At 40.3% G+C, this 20,466-nt stretch overlaps 1 protein-coding gene across 1 annotated transcript in view; it reads right to left on the bottom strand.

The window, feature by feature from the left end:
* Positions 1–229: 229 nt before the first annotated feature.
* ctr9 (CTR9 homolog, Paf1/RNA polymerase II complex component) overlaps positions 230–20,466 on the bottom strand; it is an 85,318-nt gene continuing 65,081 nt past the window's right edge. Inside the window, exons 19-24 of the mRNA XM_051923248.1 lie at positions 13,548–13,683; positions 12,017–12,178; positions 11,196–11,350; positions 9,627–9,729; positions 9,103–9,212; positions 230–1,273 (exon numbers count right to left, since the gene is read on the bottom strand). Of these exons, the coding sequence (XP_051779208.1) occupies positions 862–1,273; positions 9,103–9,212; positions 9,627–9,729; positions 11,196–11,350; positions 12,017–12,178; positions 13,548–13,683 (1,078 nt within the window). The 3' untranslated portion in view covers positions 230–861. The remainder of the gene's footprint in view (positions 1,274–9,102; positions 9,213–9,626; positions 9,730–11,195; positions 11,351–12,016; positions 12,179–13,547; positions 13,684–20,466) is intronic.

Here is a 20,466-nt window from a genome sequence, read left to right as displayed (position 1 = left end):
CCGTTACCTGTTATTTTGCAGATACACGCCATCTCCATTTAATTTTACATAACTCATACTGTAACATGGGGATTTTCAATTAAAACAAAACAATTAAGGTACTTACTCCAGTTAAGTAGCTTGTATTTTATGCCTTAATAGGCATGGCGATAAGTAGCCGTATTAGAACTGCTACATCTGTTTAAACTTGGGAGCTCATAGTAAGTACTGCAAAACAATGCATATTCTCACTTATTTTGGCAGCCTTTAAACCACAATCATCAATGCAGAGTACATCATGATAATACAAAATTACAGTAATATACATAACAAAACCTGAAACTCTCTTCAACACACACTGAAAATGAGAAATATGTTACTGACAGGACACAAATCATCCTTATGCTTCAAACTCTTATTATGGAGATACTATTTTATTGACTATTGACATTCTCCATTAAACAGACATTTCACACACAATCTAGGTTCTGCATCAAGTAAAAAGCAAATAGTTATTGTTTTTTTTTTTTTTTTTTTTTAAACTGAAAAGTTCACTTAAATAAAGAACACAGTAAATACAGTTAAAGTGATGAATATTTTCCATTTTTAAGAACCTTTTAAGGGTGCTTTTAAACTGTGTTGATGTTTATACACATCAAAATATTTAGCAAAAAACACTGATGTGTAATCCAAAATTCAATCCAGCAGAACTGTTTACAATTTTACACCTGATAACTGCCACAAGGAAAGAGAATGGGGGAAAAAAGGCAAAATAAAATATCATCCGTCATCAGTCTTTTTATTCACACTTTCTATCAATCATGAAAAGGTCCATAGTTTTTAGAATTGAAACCTGTAAAAAGTATAAAATATTTTACATTTTTAGTCACTGTCATCGGAGCCATGATTAGATGCCTCGTTATTTGAACGTTCAGCCTCAGACTCATTCCCAGAAGCTCTATCAGAGCCTTCATTATCAGAACGCACATCTGATTCATGCTCTGAATTTGCATTTGGAGAAGCAGGACGGGAATCGTCAGAATTCCCAGACTGATTTCCTTTGGACTGAGCAGATTCATTATCAGACTGTTCAGAGTCCGACTGCTGCAGTCGCTTCCTTTTCATTGGTGGATCACTGCCAGAGTCAGAATGTTGACTTCCAGATTGTGCCGGGCTTCCAGCATCACTTCCAGATTTGTTTCCTGCATCTGAGTCACTCTCTGACATTATGCGCTTTCTATGCATCTGGTCATTGTCATTATCATTATCATCTGAGCCACTGTCTTTCATATTTCTGTAAATAGGAAAAAAAATTCAATAAATGATAGCTGCTTGATTTTTTTTACCTGATGCTTTTTATTTTTGGAATGTCATAAAACTTTGTTTAGCTAAAATCTGCAACAGTCTGAGTTACATAGTGTTGGTCAAATTTTTGAGAAAAGAATTGTGAAGAATACCAGGAAAAAAGACATCAGAAGACTGAAAATACAAAAGTATTCAATTCCTTGACCAATTCTCTTACTTTAACAAGTAAGTTCAACAATGACATTATTTGTGGCATTTCAAAGCACCGAAACTCAAAATTAGTTTTTTATTGTGATATTGACTTCTACTGTATTAAAAAACATTTTTACAAGACACTTTATAATGTTTTGTTCCTTGATTACTTTGGCATGGTGTATAGTTAAGTTGCAATTTGAATTAACCAACCTTCAAAGACTAATTTACCAATTAATTTTTTTTTGTTTTTAAATTGATGACTTCGTTATCAATTGAGTGATACATACAGTGCATCCGGAAAGTATTCACAGCGCATCACTTTTTCCCACATTTTGTTATGTTGCAGCCTTATTCCAAAATGGATTAAACTCATTTTTTCCTCAGAATTCTACACACAACACCCCATAATGACAACATAAAAAAAGTTTACTTGAGGTTTTTGCAAATTTATTAAAAATAAAAAAACTGAGCAATCACATGTACATAAGTATTCACAGCCTTTGCTCAATACTTTGTTGATGCACCTTTGGCAGCAATTACAGCCTCAAGTCTTTTTGAATATGATGCGACAAGCTTGGCACACCTATCCTTGGCCAGTTTCGCCCATTCCTCTTTGCAGCACCTCTCAAGCTCCATCAGGTTGGATGGGAAGTGTCGGTGCACAGCCATTTTAAGATCTCTCCAGAGATGTTCAAATCGGATTCAAGTCTGGGCTCTGGCTGGGCCACTCAAGGACATTCACAGAGTTGTCCTGAAGCCACTGCTTTGATATCTTGGCTGTGTGCTTAGGGTCGTTGTCCTGCTGAAAGATGAACTGTCGCCCCAGTCTGAGGTCAAGAGCGCTCTGGAGCAGGTTTTCATCCAGGATGTCTCTGTACATTGTTGCAGTCATCTTTCCCTTTATCCTGACTAGTCTCCCAGTTCCTGCCGCTGAAAAACATCCCCACATCATGATGCTGCCACCACCATGCTTCACTGTAGGGATGGTATTGGCCTGGTGATGAGCGGTGCCTGGTTTCCTCCAAACGTGACGCCTGGCATTCACACCAAAAAGTTCAATCTTTGTCTCATCAGACCAGAGAATCTTCTTTCTCATGGTCTGAGAGTCCTTCAGGTGCCTTTTGGCAAACTCCAGGCGGGCTGCCATGTGCCTTTTACTGAGGAGTAGCTTCCGTCTGGCCACTCTACCATACAGGCCTTATTGGTGGATTGCTGCAGAGATGGCTGTCCTTCTGGAAGGTTCTCCTCTCTTCAAAGAGGACCTCTGGAGCTCTGACAGAGTGACCATCGGGTTCTTGGTCACCTCCCTGACTAAGGCCCTTCTCCCCTGATCGCTCAGTTTAGATGGCCGGCCAGCTGTAGGAAAAGTCCTGGTGGTTTTGAACTTCTTCCACTTACAGATGATGGAGGCCACTGTGCTCATTGGGACCTTCAAAGCAGCAGAAATTTTTCTGTAACCTTCCCCAGATTTGTGCCTTGAGACAATCCTGTCTCGGAGGTTTACAGACAATTCCTTTGACTTCATGCTTGGTTTGTGATCTGACATAAACTGTCAACTGTGGGACCTTATATAGACAGGTGTGTGCCTTTCCAAATCATGTCCAATCAACTGAATTTACCACAGGTGGACTCCAATTAAGCTGCAGAAACATCTCAAGGATGATCAGGGGAAACAGGATGCACCTGAGCTCAATTTTGAGCTTCATGGCAAAGGCTGTGAATACTTATGTACATGTGCTTTCTCAATATTTTTTATTTTTAACAAATTTGCAAAAATCTCAAGTAAAGTTTTTTCACATTGTCATTAAGGTGTTTTGTGTGTAGAATTCTGAGTAAAAAAATTAATTTAATCCATTCGGGAATAAGGCTGTAACATAAGAAAATGTGGAAAAAGTGATGCGCTGTGAATACTTTCCGGATGCACTGTAAAATCAACAAAGAAAATGTATGATGTAGTATTTCTGAGTAACAGGATATTATGTTAATATAACCATGCCACAATTATTCAACCGCTATATAATATCGTTGTTTTTAAAAACTTACTGCTAGTTTTATGGTCACAAGAGTGCTTTTTTTTGTCCAAATAAATAGCTTCATTATCTGAGGTAGAACTACTAAAGGAGTAACAAGGATATTATATGTAACTAGCCAACCCGCGGCATACCATACGCCACATAATCAGGCCATTTTTTTAATGATTTTTAAGCACAGGGAGAAAATTAACATTTGAAAAATCGGAAATGTAATAAATCACCAAGAAAAGTAACATTTCATGTGCCCATCCCCAACTCGTCACCTGAGTCATTTTCCTCTTTGCACAGTCCATATGCACGTGTGAGTCACGTAGAGTTTTCATTGTTGTTTGCGGTTTTGGCTGCTTTTCTATATATAATCCACCAAGTCATCTGACCATGGTAGTACCGAGGGGGGGCGTACAAAGGGCAGGGACATAATCAGTGTGAGCATATGAGCCGCTAGGCATGTTTTTGAAAGTTTGGCCCTGTGCCTTATTAATTGTCATCGCAAAGGCAAGTCTAACAAGAAATTGTCTTCGTCTTAAAGTAAAAGGCAAATTATCCGCGACAAACTGTTTTACACGCTGCATACCAACCCGCGGCGTAGTATACGCCACATAATCATGCCGCTTTTTTAATGTTTTTTAAGCAGAGGGAAAATAATGAACATTTGCAAAATCCGTAACGCTGCTTTCAGTAAGTACAATGCACACGCGTTTAATTTGTCACGCACTTTTTGCCAGCCGTCTTTTCTGGTTTGCGCTGCTGTTACAGTGTTACAGCTTGTGCATATTAAATCTTGAAATCCTTCGAGTAACTAATGAAGTAACACCCACCCACCTACCCAGCTTGTGTGAAAAAAATGCGCCGGTTCTTTCATCATTTTGTTGCAGCCTATCAAAGACTTGCTGCCCCCAACTCCTCACCTGAGTTGCTGTCGTCTGTGCACCTCTGAGCCATGTTGTACTTTCATTGTTCTTTGCGGTTTCGGCTGCTTTTCTATATATAATCCACTAAGTCACCCGACCACAGTAGTAGGAGGGGGGTGGGGAGTGTACACAGGGCAGGGACGTATTCAGAGGGAGCGTATAACCCGCACTCAGTGGGTATTCCTCATTCGTGGGGAACAATTCGAGAAAGAGCTATCAATCCTCTCCGTGTCCGGGCAGGGTGAGGTTTCTCGTGTTGAGTCAAATAAAGCAAGATTTGTGTGTGGCGAGTTGTTGTGTTCGAGCATATGAGCAGGCACTGTGAATGCCTTGAGAGCGTGGGTGGACGCGTGCCGGATGAATGAGTATCTATATAATATATATATATATCTATATAATGAGTATCTATATATCTTCTTAGATATAGACAGCGTCTGATAGTTCAACTGATGATACAACTATCATAGTTGTGATGGTGTTGTTTGCCTGGGTGTCTGATCTGCGTTGACTGACATGGCTGTTTTCTGCGTATCCCATGGTTGTCTTCCGGCAGTGTGAATGCCTCGAGAGACAGGGCGTCCTTGTGTGGTGAGTTGTTGCAGTTTGTGAGCATGTCGCTGACATTATTCCAATGTTGGCAAACAAAGCCAACAGCCATGTTGCGAAGTTTGAGAGCAACAGTTTCGTCAATGACATTTTTACATCCAGCTACTCTGCTAGACTAATGTGCTACACGTCTGCGTTTGAAAAACTGACTTATCCCGGATGAGTTTCACCGGCATTAATGATTAGGAATCTGGTTGGAACAAAACCCTGCATCCACAGGGGTTCAGCAGGACAGAGTTTGGGAAACACTGCTGAACACAGACAAAACCGACTCAGGTGAGGAGTTGGGGCGGGCAAAGTGGTTGCAGCTATTGATTATTCAGTGTTGTTTGCCTGGGTGTCTGATCTGCTCAACAGGATCATAAATAAAAGGAAAACAATGTGAAGGCAATGTCACAGGTGATCCTGTGGTATAGCGGGTCCACAGCTCCCCTTCAAAAGCCCATTTTTAAATAAATAATCATCGCACTCACAGTGTAGCGAGGGGCGTGGAAGTGTGGCTGAAACGGTTTCTGGGTAGACTCGTGCTGCGGGCATTTCTCCCCTGTGCAGTGTGTCAGCGAGTGAGGAGAGAGAGAGAGAAAGCTGGTATGTTAGAGTGAGCGAGAGCAGGCTCAAAGGCAATGTGTTCCTGTGGTATAGCGGGTCCATAGCTCCCCTTCAAAAGGCCATTTTTAATCAGGCGACTGACAGTAGTGGAGTCAGGCACGGAGAAGGTCAGCTGCAGAGAGCGCGTCTCGACTGTTGCAGGGCCTGAAGCAGGCGAGACGATAATGAAAAAGAAGCACAGGGCTTATTGGTTTTTAAAGACTGCTTCGTTCATTGTGTTTTAACTTCAGTTTTAAAGGATTGCGCGGCTCTCTCTTGCGCTGCCTGTGTGTGCCTCTGTCTCTCTCTCTGGCGCTGCCTCTGTGTGTGTGCGCACGGCTCTCTCTCTCGCGCTGCCTCTGTCTCTCTCTGGCGTTGCCTCTGTGTGTGTGCGCGGCTCTCTTTCTCGCGCTGCCTGTGTGTGCCTCTGTCTCTCTGTGGCGTTGCCTCTGTGTGTGCGTGCGTGGCTCTCTCTCTCTCGCGCTGCCTGTGTGTGCCTCTGTCTCTCTCTGGCGCTGCCTGTGTGTGTGCGGCTCTCTCTCTCGCGCTGCTTCTGTCTCTCTGTGGCGTTGCCTCTGTGTGTGCCTCTGTCTCTCTCTGGCGCTGCCTCTGTGTGTTCCTCTGTCTCTCTCTGGTGCTGCCTCTGTGTGTGCCTCTGTCTCTCTCTGGCGCTGCCTCTGTCTCTCTCTGGCGCTGCCTCTGTCTCTCTCTGGCGCTGCCTCTGTCTCTCTCTGGCGCTGCCTCTGTCTCTCTCTGGCGCTGCCTCTGTCTCTCTCTGGCGCTGCCTCTGTCTCTCTCTGGCGCTGCCTCTGTGTGTGTGCGCGGCTCTCTTTCTCGCACTGCCTGTGTGTGCCTCTGTCTCTCCGTGGCGTTGGCTCTATGTGTGCGTGCGTGGCTCTCTCTCTCGCGCTGCCTGTGTGTGCCTCTGTCTATCCGTGGCGTTGCCTCTGTGTGTGCGTGCGTGGCTCTCTCTCTCGCGCTGCCTGTGTGTGCCTCTGTCTCTCTCTGGCGCTGCCTGTGTGTGCCTCTGTCTCTCTCTGGCGCTGCCTGTGTGTGTGTGTGTGTGTGCGGCTCTGTCTCTCTGGCGCTGCCTCTGTGTGTGCCTCTGTCTTTCTCTGGCGCTGCCTGTGTGTGAACCAAGGTTCCACTGAGGTTGACTAATGAAAAGTCAACGTGGCTCAGAGCTGCAAGTGGACTGTGGCACAGACAAACAGAAATGATGGCATGTTTTCCGAGGCGTCGCGTCCGAGTTGGTGGGCGTGGCTGTGATTTTTTTCGTCGTATCCAATGGTCTAAGAGTTGGTGGGCGTGGCTCCTTCCTGCGTGCGCCATTGGCGTCTTACTTGTCGGCAGTTTAGTGAATCCACGCCCCTTCCGGCGTGCTTTCCATGGGTGTCTACTTGTCTCCCGGCTTACTGAATTATTTATATATATATATATATATATTATATATATATATATATATATATATAGATGACACCTTAGGGATGTGGGGAGGGGTAATTAGGGGGAGTTGGGTGGCTAAGGGACTATGGTGTTTACTTTGTGACCAAAAATACAGTCTTTCTTCCACCACCTTGGAGTGGTCACCTGGCCACCTGTTTTAGGAACATGTTCTTTAACAAATTAATGTCTAATTAAAATAGATGCAATCCATTACACTTTACATGTACACACTACTATGGTACAGTGAATTTACCATGAAATCAGTCTGATCTGGTTTAATTAAAAGATAAATTAATAATAATAATTAAAAGTTTAATTTTTGTTAAATTGTGGTGAATATGAAAAAGAAAGATTACTTTATAACCCAAAACATGAGACTACATTTCTGAAGGAATGCAACATACAGTGGTGTGAAAAACTATTTGCCCCCTTCCTGATTTCTTATTCTTTTGCATGTTTGTCACACAAAATGTTTCTGATCATCAAACACATTTAACCATTAGTCAAATATAACACAAGTAAACACAAAATGCAGTTTGTAAATGGTGGTTTTTATTATTTAGGGAGAAAAAAAAATCCAAACCTACATGGCCCTGTGTGAAAAAGTAATTGCCCCCTGAACCTAATAACTGGTTGGGCCACCCTTAGCAGCAATAACTGCAATCAAGCGTTTGCGATAACTTGCAATGAGTCTTTTACAGCGCTCTGGAGGAATTTTGGCCCACTCATCTTTGCAAAATTGTTGTAATTCAGCTTTATTTGAGGGTTTTCTAGCATGAACCGCCTTTTTAAGGTCATGCCATAGCATCTCAATTGGATTCAGGTCAGGACTTTGACTAGGCCACTCCAAAGTCTTCATTTTGTTTTTCTTCAGCCATTCAGAGGTGGATTTGCTGGGGTGTTTTGGGTCATTGTCCTGTTGCAGCACCCAAGATCGCTTCAGCTTGAGTTGACAAACAGATGGCCGGACATTCTCCTTCAGGATTTTTTGGTAGACAGTAGAATTCATGGTTCCATCTATCACAGCAAGCCTTCCAGGTCCTGAAGCAGCAAAACAACCCCAGACCATCACACTACCACCACCATATTTTACTGTTGGTATGATGTTCTTTTTCTGAAATGCTGTGTTCCTTTTACGCCAGATGTAACGGGACATTTGCCTTCCAAAAAGTTCAACTTTTGACTCATCAGTCCACAAGGTATTTTCCCAAAAGTCTTGGCAATCATTGAGATGTTTCTTAGCAAAATTGAGACGAGCCCTAATGTTCTTTTTTGCTTAACAGTGGTTTGCGTCTTGAAAATCTGCCATGCAGGCCGTTTTTGCCCAGTCTCTTTCTTATGGTGGAGTCGTGAACACTGACCTTAATTGAGGCAAGTGAGGCCTGCAGTTCTTTAGACGTTGTCCTGGGGTCTTTTGTGACCTCTCGGATGAGTCGTCTCTGCGCTCTTGGGGTAATTTTGGTCGGCCGGCCACTCCTGGGAAGGTTCACCACTGTTCCATGTTTTTGCCATTTGTGGATAATGGCTCTCACTGTGGTTAGCTGGAGTCCCAAAGCTTTAGAAATGGCTTTATAACCTTTACCAGACTGATAGATCTCAATTACTTCTGTTCTCATTTGTTCCTGAATTTCTTTGGATCTTGGCATGATGTCTAGCTTTTGAGGTGCTTTTGGTCTACTTCTCTGTGTCAGGCAGCTCCTATTTAAGTGATTTCTTGATTGAAACAGGTGTGGCAGTAATCAGGCCTGGGGGTGGCTACGGAAATTGAACTCAGGTGTGATACACCACAGTTAGGTTATTTTTTAACAAGGGGGCAATTACTTTTTCACACACGGCCATGTAGGTTTGGATTTTTTTTCTCCCTAAATAATAAACACCATCATTTAAAAACTGCATTTTGCGTTTACTTTTGTTATATTTGACTAATGGTTAAATGTGTTTGATGATCAGAAACATTTTGTGTGACAAACATGCAAAAGAATAAGAAATCAGGAAGGGGGCAAATAGTTTTTCACACCACTGTACTATTTAACACATACCTGTCTTCCGCAATTTTAAGGCCATCCTCATCTGAGGAATCTGAAGATGAAATAATTGCCTTAGACTTAATCTTTCCTTTTAAAGAAAGTGGCATTCGTTCTGGCTTTGGCTGTAACACAGAAAAAGAGAAAATGTTATGCTAACAAAGAAAAGGACGCGAAGACAACTACTGCTACCTGCACAAAACATGAGCACCAATAAACAAAATATACAAATATGTTTCTCAAAATGAAAGTGATCTGTGCAGCATTTATAACATGATCTATGCTACAGGTTGCGGATGGAAAGAAATTCACCAACATGAAGTTCAGAGTCAGTTTTGTTTTAAAATGGCTGAATCTCACTAATACGTACACTTTAATTGCTAGCTCAGCATAAGCGGACCAGACATGTCTCTTTGCTTAAAGCAGAAGTCCACCTGCAGATAATCTGTACACATGGGGTGCTATAAAGCAGCTGTATTAGCATAAGAAGTTAGAAATACATTACATATAAAAGTAGACAGTTTACACTTAAGTTTTACCCTTTCTGCCTTCTTGCGTTCTCTTGGCTTGCGTGGTTTTTTAGTTCTTGGAGTACCTTCCTCATTGTCACTGCCATCAAAGTCACCTTTATCCTTCTGCGGTCTAAAAAATAAAAAATAAAAAAAAAAATAGTGCAATATTCTTAAACTTAGAAGCATGGTGACACAGTGAGTAGCACTGAAACCTCATGAATCCAACATAATGGGTCTGAATCCTCTACCCAGACATTTATGTGGACTTTGCACATTTATCCTGTGTGTGCACTGATGTCCTCCTGACATATCAGATATGCAGGTTAAGTTAACTGTTACATTCCATATGGGCCTCTGTGTCAATGTAAGAATATGCATGAGTGGGCCCCGCAATCTTTTCCATCTCTTGGCCAGTGCAGTTAAGATATACTCTGGCACCCCTGGACTCGAATTTGATTAAATGAGTTTGACAGAAATAAGCTCATCTCTCTCATGCAAACATCCATACTCGAACAGGGCCAATTTAACATAAATTACTTGTCTGAGGGTATGTGAAATTAAAAGTACATGGAGAAAAACTCCCTCAGACAACAACTAGACATGGGACTTGAGCCCAGGACATGTGAAGATCTGTGAAGCAGGCGCCCTATAATTAAACACACTGAGCAAAGAAATACATTATGAATCATTAAGTATCATTTTTGTAACTCATGCATTTTAATACTTTACAATTCCCAGCTTTGAACAGAGCTACAGCTAATATAAAATTAGCTTTGAATATATTGCTCTCTAAACCATTTACAAGGGAGAAGAAAAAAAAAAAAACTGCCACACACAAATACACAAATTAAAATAAAACAGTCGTTAAAAATATTCAGCTGAAATACAGCATGTGTAAAATAAATAGAAGTTGTCTGATTAATTCTTTAAAGCATATCTGGTTTTGACATGGGTACCAATGAAGAGGTCTGCAAGGCTGCAATTTTTAGTATAGTCCGTTATATTGTAGTTGTGTCCCAAAAGCCTAAACAGAAAAATTAACAAAAGTTCACTTCTACAGCTGACCGCTTCATGTTAAATGTGTTTAAAAATGTTTAAAGCCAAAATAGTGAACACCAGAAATTCTTAAAAATAAAACCTTGTTCACTATAGTGTCAAGAGTTCCTCTATCCGAATTGTTTTTACACTTTTAGACTAAATGTCAATGAATCCCTCACCTCACACCCAGATGCAAAATTCTAAGAGCTCAAGTGTGTAACAGACATCAGCTTCGTCAGTGGGGGATGGGATAGAAAACTGCTTTCTACTTGTGCTGATCGACACATTTGCAAAACAAAAGACACTGATGGAGAGGTGTGAAAGAATTTAAGGTGGCCCAGGATTATGACTTTTTTCGTAGGCTTCAGGGATTATAATGTTAAATATCTGCTTAGAACGGTTCAGACTTAATTTTCTATTGTAATGGTACTGTTAACCTGTATATACATGCCATAACCTGTATATACATGCCAATTTTACTAACAGAAGTACTGCACTTGATCAAAACATAAGAGGTTACTATAATAATAAAAAATTATTAATGCACATCTCTCATACCGCCTCCTTTTCTTCTTCTTTTTCTCTCCATCTTCATCCTCTTCTTCTTGTTCACTTCCACTGCCTGCCTTTCTTTTCTTTTTCTTCTTTGGAAGAGGCAAGTCCTCAGAGTCATCATTAACAAACTCATCAAATTCTGCTCCTTTCTTCGATCGCTATTTAAAAACATTTATAAACAGTTTTCAATATAAGCGAAACAAAATGTTCCTAGTATCCAGTACCACTTCCCACATAACCAGAACAGAAGAAAATGCATCCACTTCACTTTTTACAAAGAGCAAAACCTATTCAAACCTGTATTTCACAGATATGAAATCCAGACACTGAGCTGGAGTATAATTGACCACTCTAAAGATGAAAAATTTACTGTTAAATAGAAACTGAGGAAGGTTTTAATCATGTCCAAAATAAAAAAAAATAGCTTAACAGTCAAAGCATACATATTTATGTTGAATCCCAGAAACATTGGGCTGATGTTTCGCATTTCTTAGCACATTGGCAAGAAACAAAGTGAAATCTATTCATTGTTTGTCAAGCCAACATATGTTCCTAATTCACATTAACAAAGGAGTGTGCCGTTGAGCAATGGCACTACCACTGCATTGCTTTACCGGATGCCAGAATAGCCTTTGTCTCTGAGCAATGGCGTCTAGGAGAAAGAGGCCACAATGTGATTCTTATTTATCCATCTACAACTTTACAATATTAAACACTAACTAGTCCCACTAACTGTAATCCATACTCTTACTTGAAGGCACTGACCTCAAATTGACTTAGGCCATGCAATTTAAACAGCTTACTAAAAAACAAAATATACTCACCCTGCCTCCTGCACCGCCACCTTTCTTTTTCTCCTTGGGACCTGCCCCACCTCCACCACCACCATCAGCAAATGTCAGAAGGTTTTTGGTCTTCTCCACATATTGTGCTCTCTGTTCCAGTAGTTTCCTCTGTTCTTCCTCTTCTCTATGTCGCTTTTCTTCCTAGAATTTATATTCATAAAATATATTAATATATATATTAATATCTATATATATATATATATATATATATATATATATATATATATTTTTTTTTTTTTTTTTTTTTTTTAAATACAAAAACCACCAAAAATGGGGAGAGAGGAAAATGGGACAGAAAAACAATCACTTAAGATTTTCAAAGATAGAAAATGCAATAAAGAATTAATTCTTACATATGTACCGTAGATACTCGCGTATTAGTTGATCTCGCAGATTAGTCGAGTGTATTGTTTAAGCCGAAAATTACGAAATTTGTTATGACCCGCGTATAAGTCGAGGGTAAAACTTGACAGCTATCAGAGATAGAGGGCGACAATCAGTTGTTAATGGCGACAAAACTAACTGTCACGTCACAGGCATTCCCTCTGTGCTTGGAGGAATGCTAGACTCGTTGACTTAGCAACTAATCCTTGCGTGTGCATGTGTTGCGAAATGTAAACAAAGGCAAGATGGCGTCGATATGTCACAAGGGAGCGAAGCGAGTGCAGAAAAGAAAACACTCGGTAAACGATGTTTTGCACATTATCGCTGAGTCGGACTGTGATTTTTCAGAATCGGATTTTATTGACAGTAATCAGGAATCGAGCAAGAGAGTGAGAAGCCGGCATCAGCTGATCGGACACCAGCTGATGCTGCGCCAGCTGATCAGCTGCCAGCTGAATGCATTCGCGCAGCCGATGCTGCTACGGCAAGGTTCGCATGGGAGGAATACCCAGACATTGATCCGTGGGAGCCAAACTGGCTACCGGACTTCACAAGACAGCATGGCTTGCTGTTGGACACGACAGATCACCCGCTGCTGGACTACTTCAGGCTGTTCTCTCCTGATGCTGCTTTTCAGCTACTGTCAGACGAGACAAACAGATAGGCAGAGAAATTTTTTGAATCGAGGGCTGTGCTTGCATCGCATTGATAGCGTGCATTGCCTTGGATCTTTTGATTCCAAATCTGGTTGCACGTGGCAGCTAATGGTATGTTTGTTATCCAAAACCTGCAAAAGCTAATGCTCAAATTCAAGTATTTCAAAATTTAAAGAATTATTTAATGAAATTAGAAAAAAACTAGCTAATTAGCAATAGTATTGCTGGCTTATAATTATTTCAAAGACCATGGGAAACTGCAGATGACCGGTGACTTAACACCGTGAAGCGTTGAGTGTACAATGTCATTACCCAAATTCTATGGACAATTGTGTTGCCCTGCGGATAAGTCGATTCTGTTTTTTTGAATGAATTTTAAGGCATAAATTTTTCGACTTATACACGAGTATCTACGGTAGTTAAGGTATAAAATACACTATTAAATACATTTGTCATGTAATTCCACAGACCTGCTCCTTAAGGAGTTGCTGACGGAGAAGCTCTCTTTCTTGCTCCTGTTTAGCCCGGAGCTCCCTTTCTTCTTCATCCTGTTTACGTGCTCGTGCAACATGATACTGAGCCTGGCTAAGCAAGTCTGAGCACTGACTAAAATAAATACAAAAAAACAAGATAGTACATTAAATCAAGCAAATTCTTTTTTGTTAAAGAAAAATCTTAGTTGAAGAGCTATTTATTTTCATATCATATAAACATAAAACCTAAAATATACTGCACTTATAACCAAAAATAGTAATAAAAATTAGAAAAAAATCACTTTGTATTTATCTTCCAAGTATTTAATATTCTATACTGTACCTAATAAAAAAATACTCTCTCAATATTAGGGTCAGTATAGCCCAAAGCTACATTTCATCATAATTACTAGACGCAAAAATACAATGTATGGATAACGTGTATATAATCACTGCAAACTGATGCCATTTTGGAATTATGAAAATACAGTTAGGTCCATAAATATTTGGACAGAGACAACTTTTTTCTAATTTTGGTTCTGTACATTACCACAATGAATTTTAAATGAAACAACTCAGATGCAGGTGAAGTGCAGACTTTCAGCTTTAATTCAGTGGGGTGAACAAAACGATTGCATAAAAATGTGAGGCAACTAAAGCATTTTTTTTAACACAATCCCTTCATTTCAGTGGCTCAAAAGTAATTGGACAATAACTGGAAATAAAATGTTCATTTCTAATACTTGGTTGAAAACCCTTTGCTGGCAATGACAGCCTGAAGTCTTGAACTCATGGACATCACCAGATGCTGGGTTTTCCTCCTTTTTAAATGCTCTGCCAGGCCTTTACTGCAGCGGCTTTCAGTTGCTGTTTGTTTGTGAGCCTTTCTGTCTGAAATTTAGTCTTCAACAAGTGAAATGCATGCTCAATTGGGTTAAGATCAGATGACTGACTTGGCCATTCAAGAATTTTCCATTGCTTTGCTTTAATAAACTCCTGTGTTGCTTTGGCTGTATGTTTTGGGTCATTGTCCATCTGTATCATGAAACACCGCCCAATCAATTTAACTGCATTTAGCTGGATTTGAGCAGGCAGTATGTCTCTGAACACCTCAAAATTCATTCGGCTGCTTCTGTCCTGTGTCACATCATCAATAAACACTAGTGTCCCAGTGCCACTGGCAGCCATGCACGCCCAAGCCATCACACTGCCTCCACCGTGTTTTACAGATGATGTGGTATGCTTTGGATAATGAGCTGTTCCACGCCTTCTCCATACTTTTTTCTTGCCATCATTCTGGTAGAGGTTGATCTTGGTTTCATCTGTCCAAAGAATGTTTTTCCAGAACTGTGCTGGCTTTTTTAGATGTTGTTTAGCAAAGTCCAATCTAGCCTTTCTATTCTTGAGGCTTATAAGTGGCTTGCACCTTGCAGTGCACCCTCTGTATTTACTTTCATGCAGTCTTCTCTTTATGGTAGACTTGGATATCGATACGCCTACTCCCTGGAGAGTGTTGTTCACTTGGTTGGCTGTTGTGAAGGGGTTTCTCTTCACCATGGAAATGATTCTGCGATCATCCATCACTGTTGTCTTCCGTGGACGTCCAGGTCTTTTTGCATTGCTGAGTTCAACTGTGCTTGCTTTCCTTCTCAGGATGTACCAAACTGTAGATTTTGCCACTTGTAATATTGTAGCAATTTCTCAGATGGGTTTTTTTTTTTGTTTTCACAGTTTAAGGATGGCTTCTTTCACCTACATGGAGAACTCCTTTAACCGCATGTTGTCTGTTCACAGCAAAATCTTCCACATGCAAGCACCACACCTCAAATTAACTCCAGGCCTTTTATCTGCTTAATTGATAATGATATAACGACGGACTTGCCCACACCTGCCCATGAAATAGCCTTTGAGTCAATTGTCCAATTACTTTTGAGCCCCTGAAATAAAGGGATTGTGTTAAAAAAAATGCTTTAGTTGCCTCACATTTTTATGCAATCGTTTTGTTCACCCCACTTAATTAAAGCTGAAAGTCTGCTCTTCAACTGCATCTGAGTTGTGTCATTTAAAATTCATTGTGGTAATGTACAGGACCAAAATTAGAAAAAAAATGTCTGTCCAAATATTTATGGACCTAACTGTAAATCAAAAATATAAAACCAAAATGAAAGACATAAGCAGCTTTAAACTTTGGGGCAATGCTGTGCTGTAAAATGAGAAATTTATCTATGGGAGTCTTGTGCACAAGTTCCAAAGATGGCATTTAATGAACATAGGGATTTTTTTGGTTTTGCCCCATGGTAAGTCTGAAAAATTCTCATGATCAACTACTGTATCACACTCTGAAATCAAGGGTCAGGTATAATCTGCCATTAAAACAATTCAGTTTCTATACTCAGTGGTGAAGCTGGATATCAATATTAATTAAACACTGAGAATAAATCTGAAATGAGGAATGTATATAAGATTTGATTTTTTGTTTTGCTTGATGTATTAACTTAAATAAACAAACCTGCTTTATTAACGTGGAGCAACAGGAGTAAGAACTGATTTAAAATAAACTGATGAACTAACAGATTTGCTACTGATGAAGTATCTGCACATACAAGGGCAATCCCAAAAGATAAGGTCTCCAAAGCGGTGGGGACGTAGAGAAACTGTTCATACGGCTGTTGGCCACACTGTTGTGATTGGTGTTTCCTCCATTCCCAAACAAGCATGCGCGGCTTTGCTGGGATGCTCAATCTTGGTTTGGCAGCCCTTGAAAATGGAGCTCCCGTTGAACGCTACCGCCAAGTGCGAAGTTCGCGCAGTTATTCGATTTCTGAACGCAAAAGGCGTTAAACCGGTTGAAACTCATCGCCAATTGACAGAAGTGTATGGACAGTTGTGCATGGATGTCAAAAATGTTCACAAGTGGTGTAGAGAGTTTACAGCTGGTCGTACTGAAATTCACGACGAACAAAGGAGCGGGAGACCGTCAATTTCCGACAAGACAGTTGTGAAGGTTGAGGAAAACGTGCGTAAATATCGGCGGATCACTCTGGATGATCTCTGCACCCAGTGACTACCACCTGTTCCCTAAGTTGAAAGAACATTTATCCGGAAGGCGATTCTTCTCCGATGAAGAGGTGAAAGATGAGGTTCAACACTTCCTGAAGGACATGGGCATTCTAAAACTACTACAGCGTCTACAAAAATGCATCGACCGAAATGGCGATTATGTAGAAAAATAAATAATTCTTTAACCTTTAAAATGATGTAAATATTATAGAAAATAAACGGATGTTTGTATTTCTAAACAAATAGGAGACCACATACATACATACATACATACATACATACATACGCAATCCCAAAAGTAAGGTCTCCTATTTTTTCACAAATACAAACAATTGTTTATTTTCTATAATATTTACATACGTACATACATACATATACACGCACACATACATACATACTGTACATACATACAGCAGTCCCCGGGTTACGTACAAGATAATATTTCATTACATTTATATAGTGCTTTTCTCAGTACTCAAAGCGCTTTCCACACAGGGGGGGAACTGGGAGGGCGAACCCACAATCTTCCACAGTCTCCTTACTGCAAAGCAGCAGCACTACCACTGCGCCACCTGTGAGGACAATAGGGACTGTAGGTTTGTATTTACAGTAAGTTGAATTTGTATGTAAGTCGGAACAGGTACATTATTTTAAGAAATGCTATTGTTGACCGACTGTAACCAAGTGTTCTGCCAATGAATGATGGAGTTTCACCTCTCTCTGACCTTTTTATTATTTCTACTTTATTTTCAATGGTGATGGTTTTTCTCTTCTTTACTCTATCACCAGCACTTGCATCAGATTTGTGTTTCAGAGACATTCTTGAAGGGTGAAGATAAAAGGTTAAGATGAGCTCTTCTGCATAGCACTGTACATGCTATCACAGCAGGAAGGCACCCGTCGTCAACACATCTGATGTACTGACAAGAGACAACTTCCTGCTATGTGCGTAACAGTACAAGCAGGCTTGCTATTAAGAATGAATAGGGGTGGTGAGGGGCGGTTCATCACCAGCCCACCTCACAGTCACCTTCACTACAGTATGCTATATATATATATATATATATATATATATATATATATATATATATATATATATATATATAACAAACAGAAGGATGTGAGGAAGCCTACATCCACAGAAGATCTGTGGTTAGTTCTCCAAGATGTTTGGAACAACCTACCAGCCGAGTTCCTTCGAAAACTGTGTGCAAGTGTACCTAGAAGAATTGATGCTGTTCTGAAGGCAAAGGGTGGTCACACCAAATATTGATTTGATTTAGATTTCTCTTTTGTTTATTCACTGCATTTTGTTGATTGATGAAAATAAATGATTAACACTTCCATTTTTGAAAGCATTCTTTGTTTACAGCATTTTTTCACACCTGCCTAAAACTTTTGCACAGTACTGTAAATATATATATATATATATATTAAATATATATATTAAATATATATACATATATATATATATATACATATATATATATACACATATATATATATACACATATATATATATACACATATATATATATACACATATATATATACATATATACATATATACATATATATATATATATACATATATATATATATATACATATATATATATATATATATATATATATATATATACATATATACATATATACATATATACATATATATTAAATATATATACTGCATATATACTGTATATATATATTTAATATATATACATATATATATATATATATATATATACATATATATATATATACACTAGCAAAATACCCGCGCTTCGCAGCGGAGAAGTAGTGTGTTAAAGAGCTTATGTAAACATATATATACATAAACATATATACATATATATATATACATATACACATCCACATATATATATACATATATCAACATATATATACACATACAGACACATATATACATATACTTATTTGTATATCTACATATATATACACATATATACATATTTGTATATCTACATATATATACACATATATACATATAAACACATATCTATCTACATACATACACATCTATCTATCTATCTATCTCTCTCTATATATATATATATATATATATATATATATATATATATACACACATACATATCTATCTATATATACACATACATACATACATATCTATCTATATATACACATACATATCTATCTATATATACACATACATACATACATACATATCTATCTATATATACACATACATACATACATATCTATCTATATATACACATACATATCTATCTATATATACACATACATACATACATACATATCTATCTATATATACACATACATACATACATATCTATCTATATATACACATACATACATATCTATCTATATATACACATACATATCTATCTATATATACACATACATCCATCCATCCATCCATTGTCTCCCGCTTATCCGAGGTCGGGTCGCGGGGGCAGCAGCTTGAGCAGAGATGCCCAGACTTCCCTCTCCCCGGCCACTTCTTCTAGCTCTTCCGGAAGAATCCCGAGGCGTTCCCAGGCCAGCCGGGAGACATAGTCCCTCCAGCGTGTCCTGGGTCTTCCCCGGGGCCTCCTCCCGGTTAGACGTGCCCGGAACACCTCACCAGGGAGGCGTCCAGGAGGCATCCTGATCAGATGCCCGAGCCACCTCATCTGACTCCTCTCGATGCGGAGGAGCAGCGGCTCTACTCTGACCCCCTCCCAGATGACTAAGCTTCTCACCCTATCTTTAAGGGAAAGCCCAGACACCCTGCGGAGGAAACTCATTTCAGCCGCTTGTATTCGCGATCTCGTTCTTTCGGTCACTACCCATAGCTCATGACCATAGGTGAGGGTAGGAACATAGATCGACTGGTAAATTGAGAGCTTCGCCTTGCGGCTCAGCTCCTTTTTCACCACGACAGACCGATGCAACGCCCGCATTACTGCGGATGCCGCACCGATCCGCCTGTCGATCTCACGCCCCATTCTTCCCTCACTCGTGAACAAGACCCCGAGATACTTGAACTCCTCCACTTGGGGCAGGATCTCGCTACCAACCCTGAGAGGGCACTCCACCCTTTTCCGACTGAGGACCATGGTCTCGGATTTGGAGGTGCTGATTCTCATCCCAGCCGCTTCACACTCGGCTGCGAACCGATCCAGAGAGAGCTGAAGATCACGGCCTGATGAAGCAAACAGGACAACATCATCTGCAAAAAGGAGTGACCCAATCCTGAGCCCACCAAACCGGACCCCCACAACGCCCTGGCTGCGCCTAGAAATTCTGTCCATAAAAGTTATGAACAAAATCGGTGACATAGGGCAGCCCTGGCGGAGTCCAACTCTCACTGGAAACGGGTTCGACTTACTGCCGGCAATGCGGACCAGGCTCTGACAACGATTGTACAGGGACCGAACAGCCCTTATCAAGGGGGCCGGTACCCCATACTCTCGGAGTACCCCCCACAGGATTCCCCGAGGGACACGGTCGAATGCCTTTTCCAAGTCCACAAAACACATGTAGACTGGTTGGGCAAACTCCCATGCACCCTCCAGGACCCTGCTAAGGGTATAGAGCTGGTCCACTGTTCCGCGACCAGGACGAAAACCACACTGTTCCTCCTGAATCCGAGGCTCGACTATCCGACGGACCCTCCTCTCCAGGACCCCTGAATAGACTTTTCCAGGGAGGCTGAGGAGTGTGATCCCTCTGTAGTTGGAACACACCCTCCGATCCCCCTTCATTGGGATTAATGAAGTATCTATCTATATATCTATCTATCCATCTTAAAGAGGGGGACCACCACCCCGGTCTGCCAATCCAGAGGCACTGTCCCTGATGTCCATGCG

Source organism: Erpetoichthys calabaricus, chromosome 2 (assembly GCF_900747795.2).
Source record: "Erpetoichthys calabaricus chromosome 2, fErpCal1.3, whole genome shotgun sequence".
Lineage (NCBI taxonomy): Eukaryota > Metazoa > Chordata > Cladistia > Polypteriformes > Polypteridae > Erpetoichthys > Erpetoichthys calabaricus.
The sequence above is the reverse complement of the archived record's forward strand: the minus strand, read 5'-3'. Positions and strand labels throughout refer to the sequence as shown.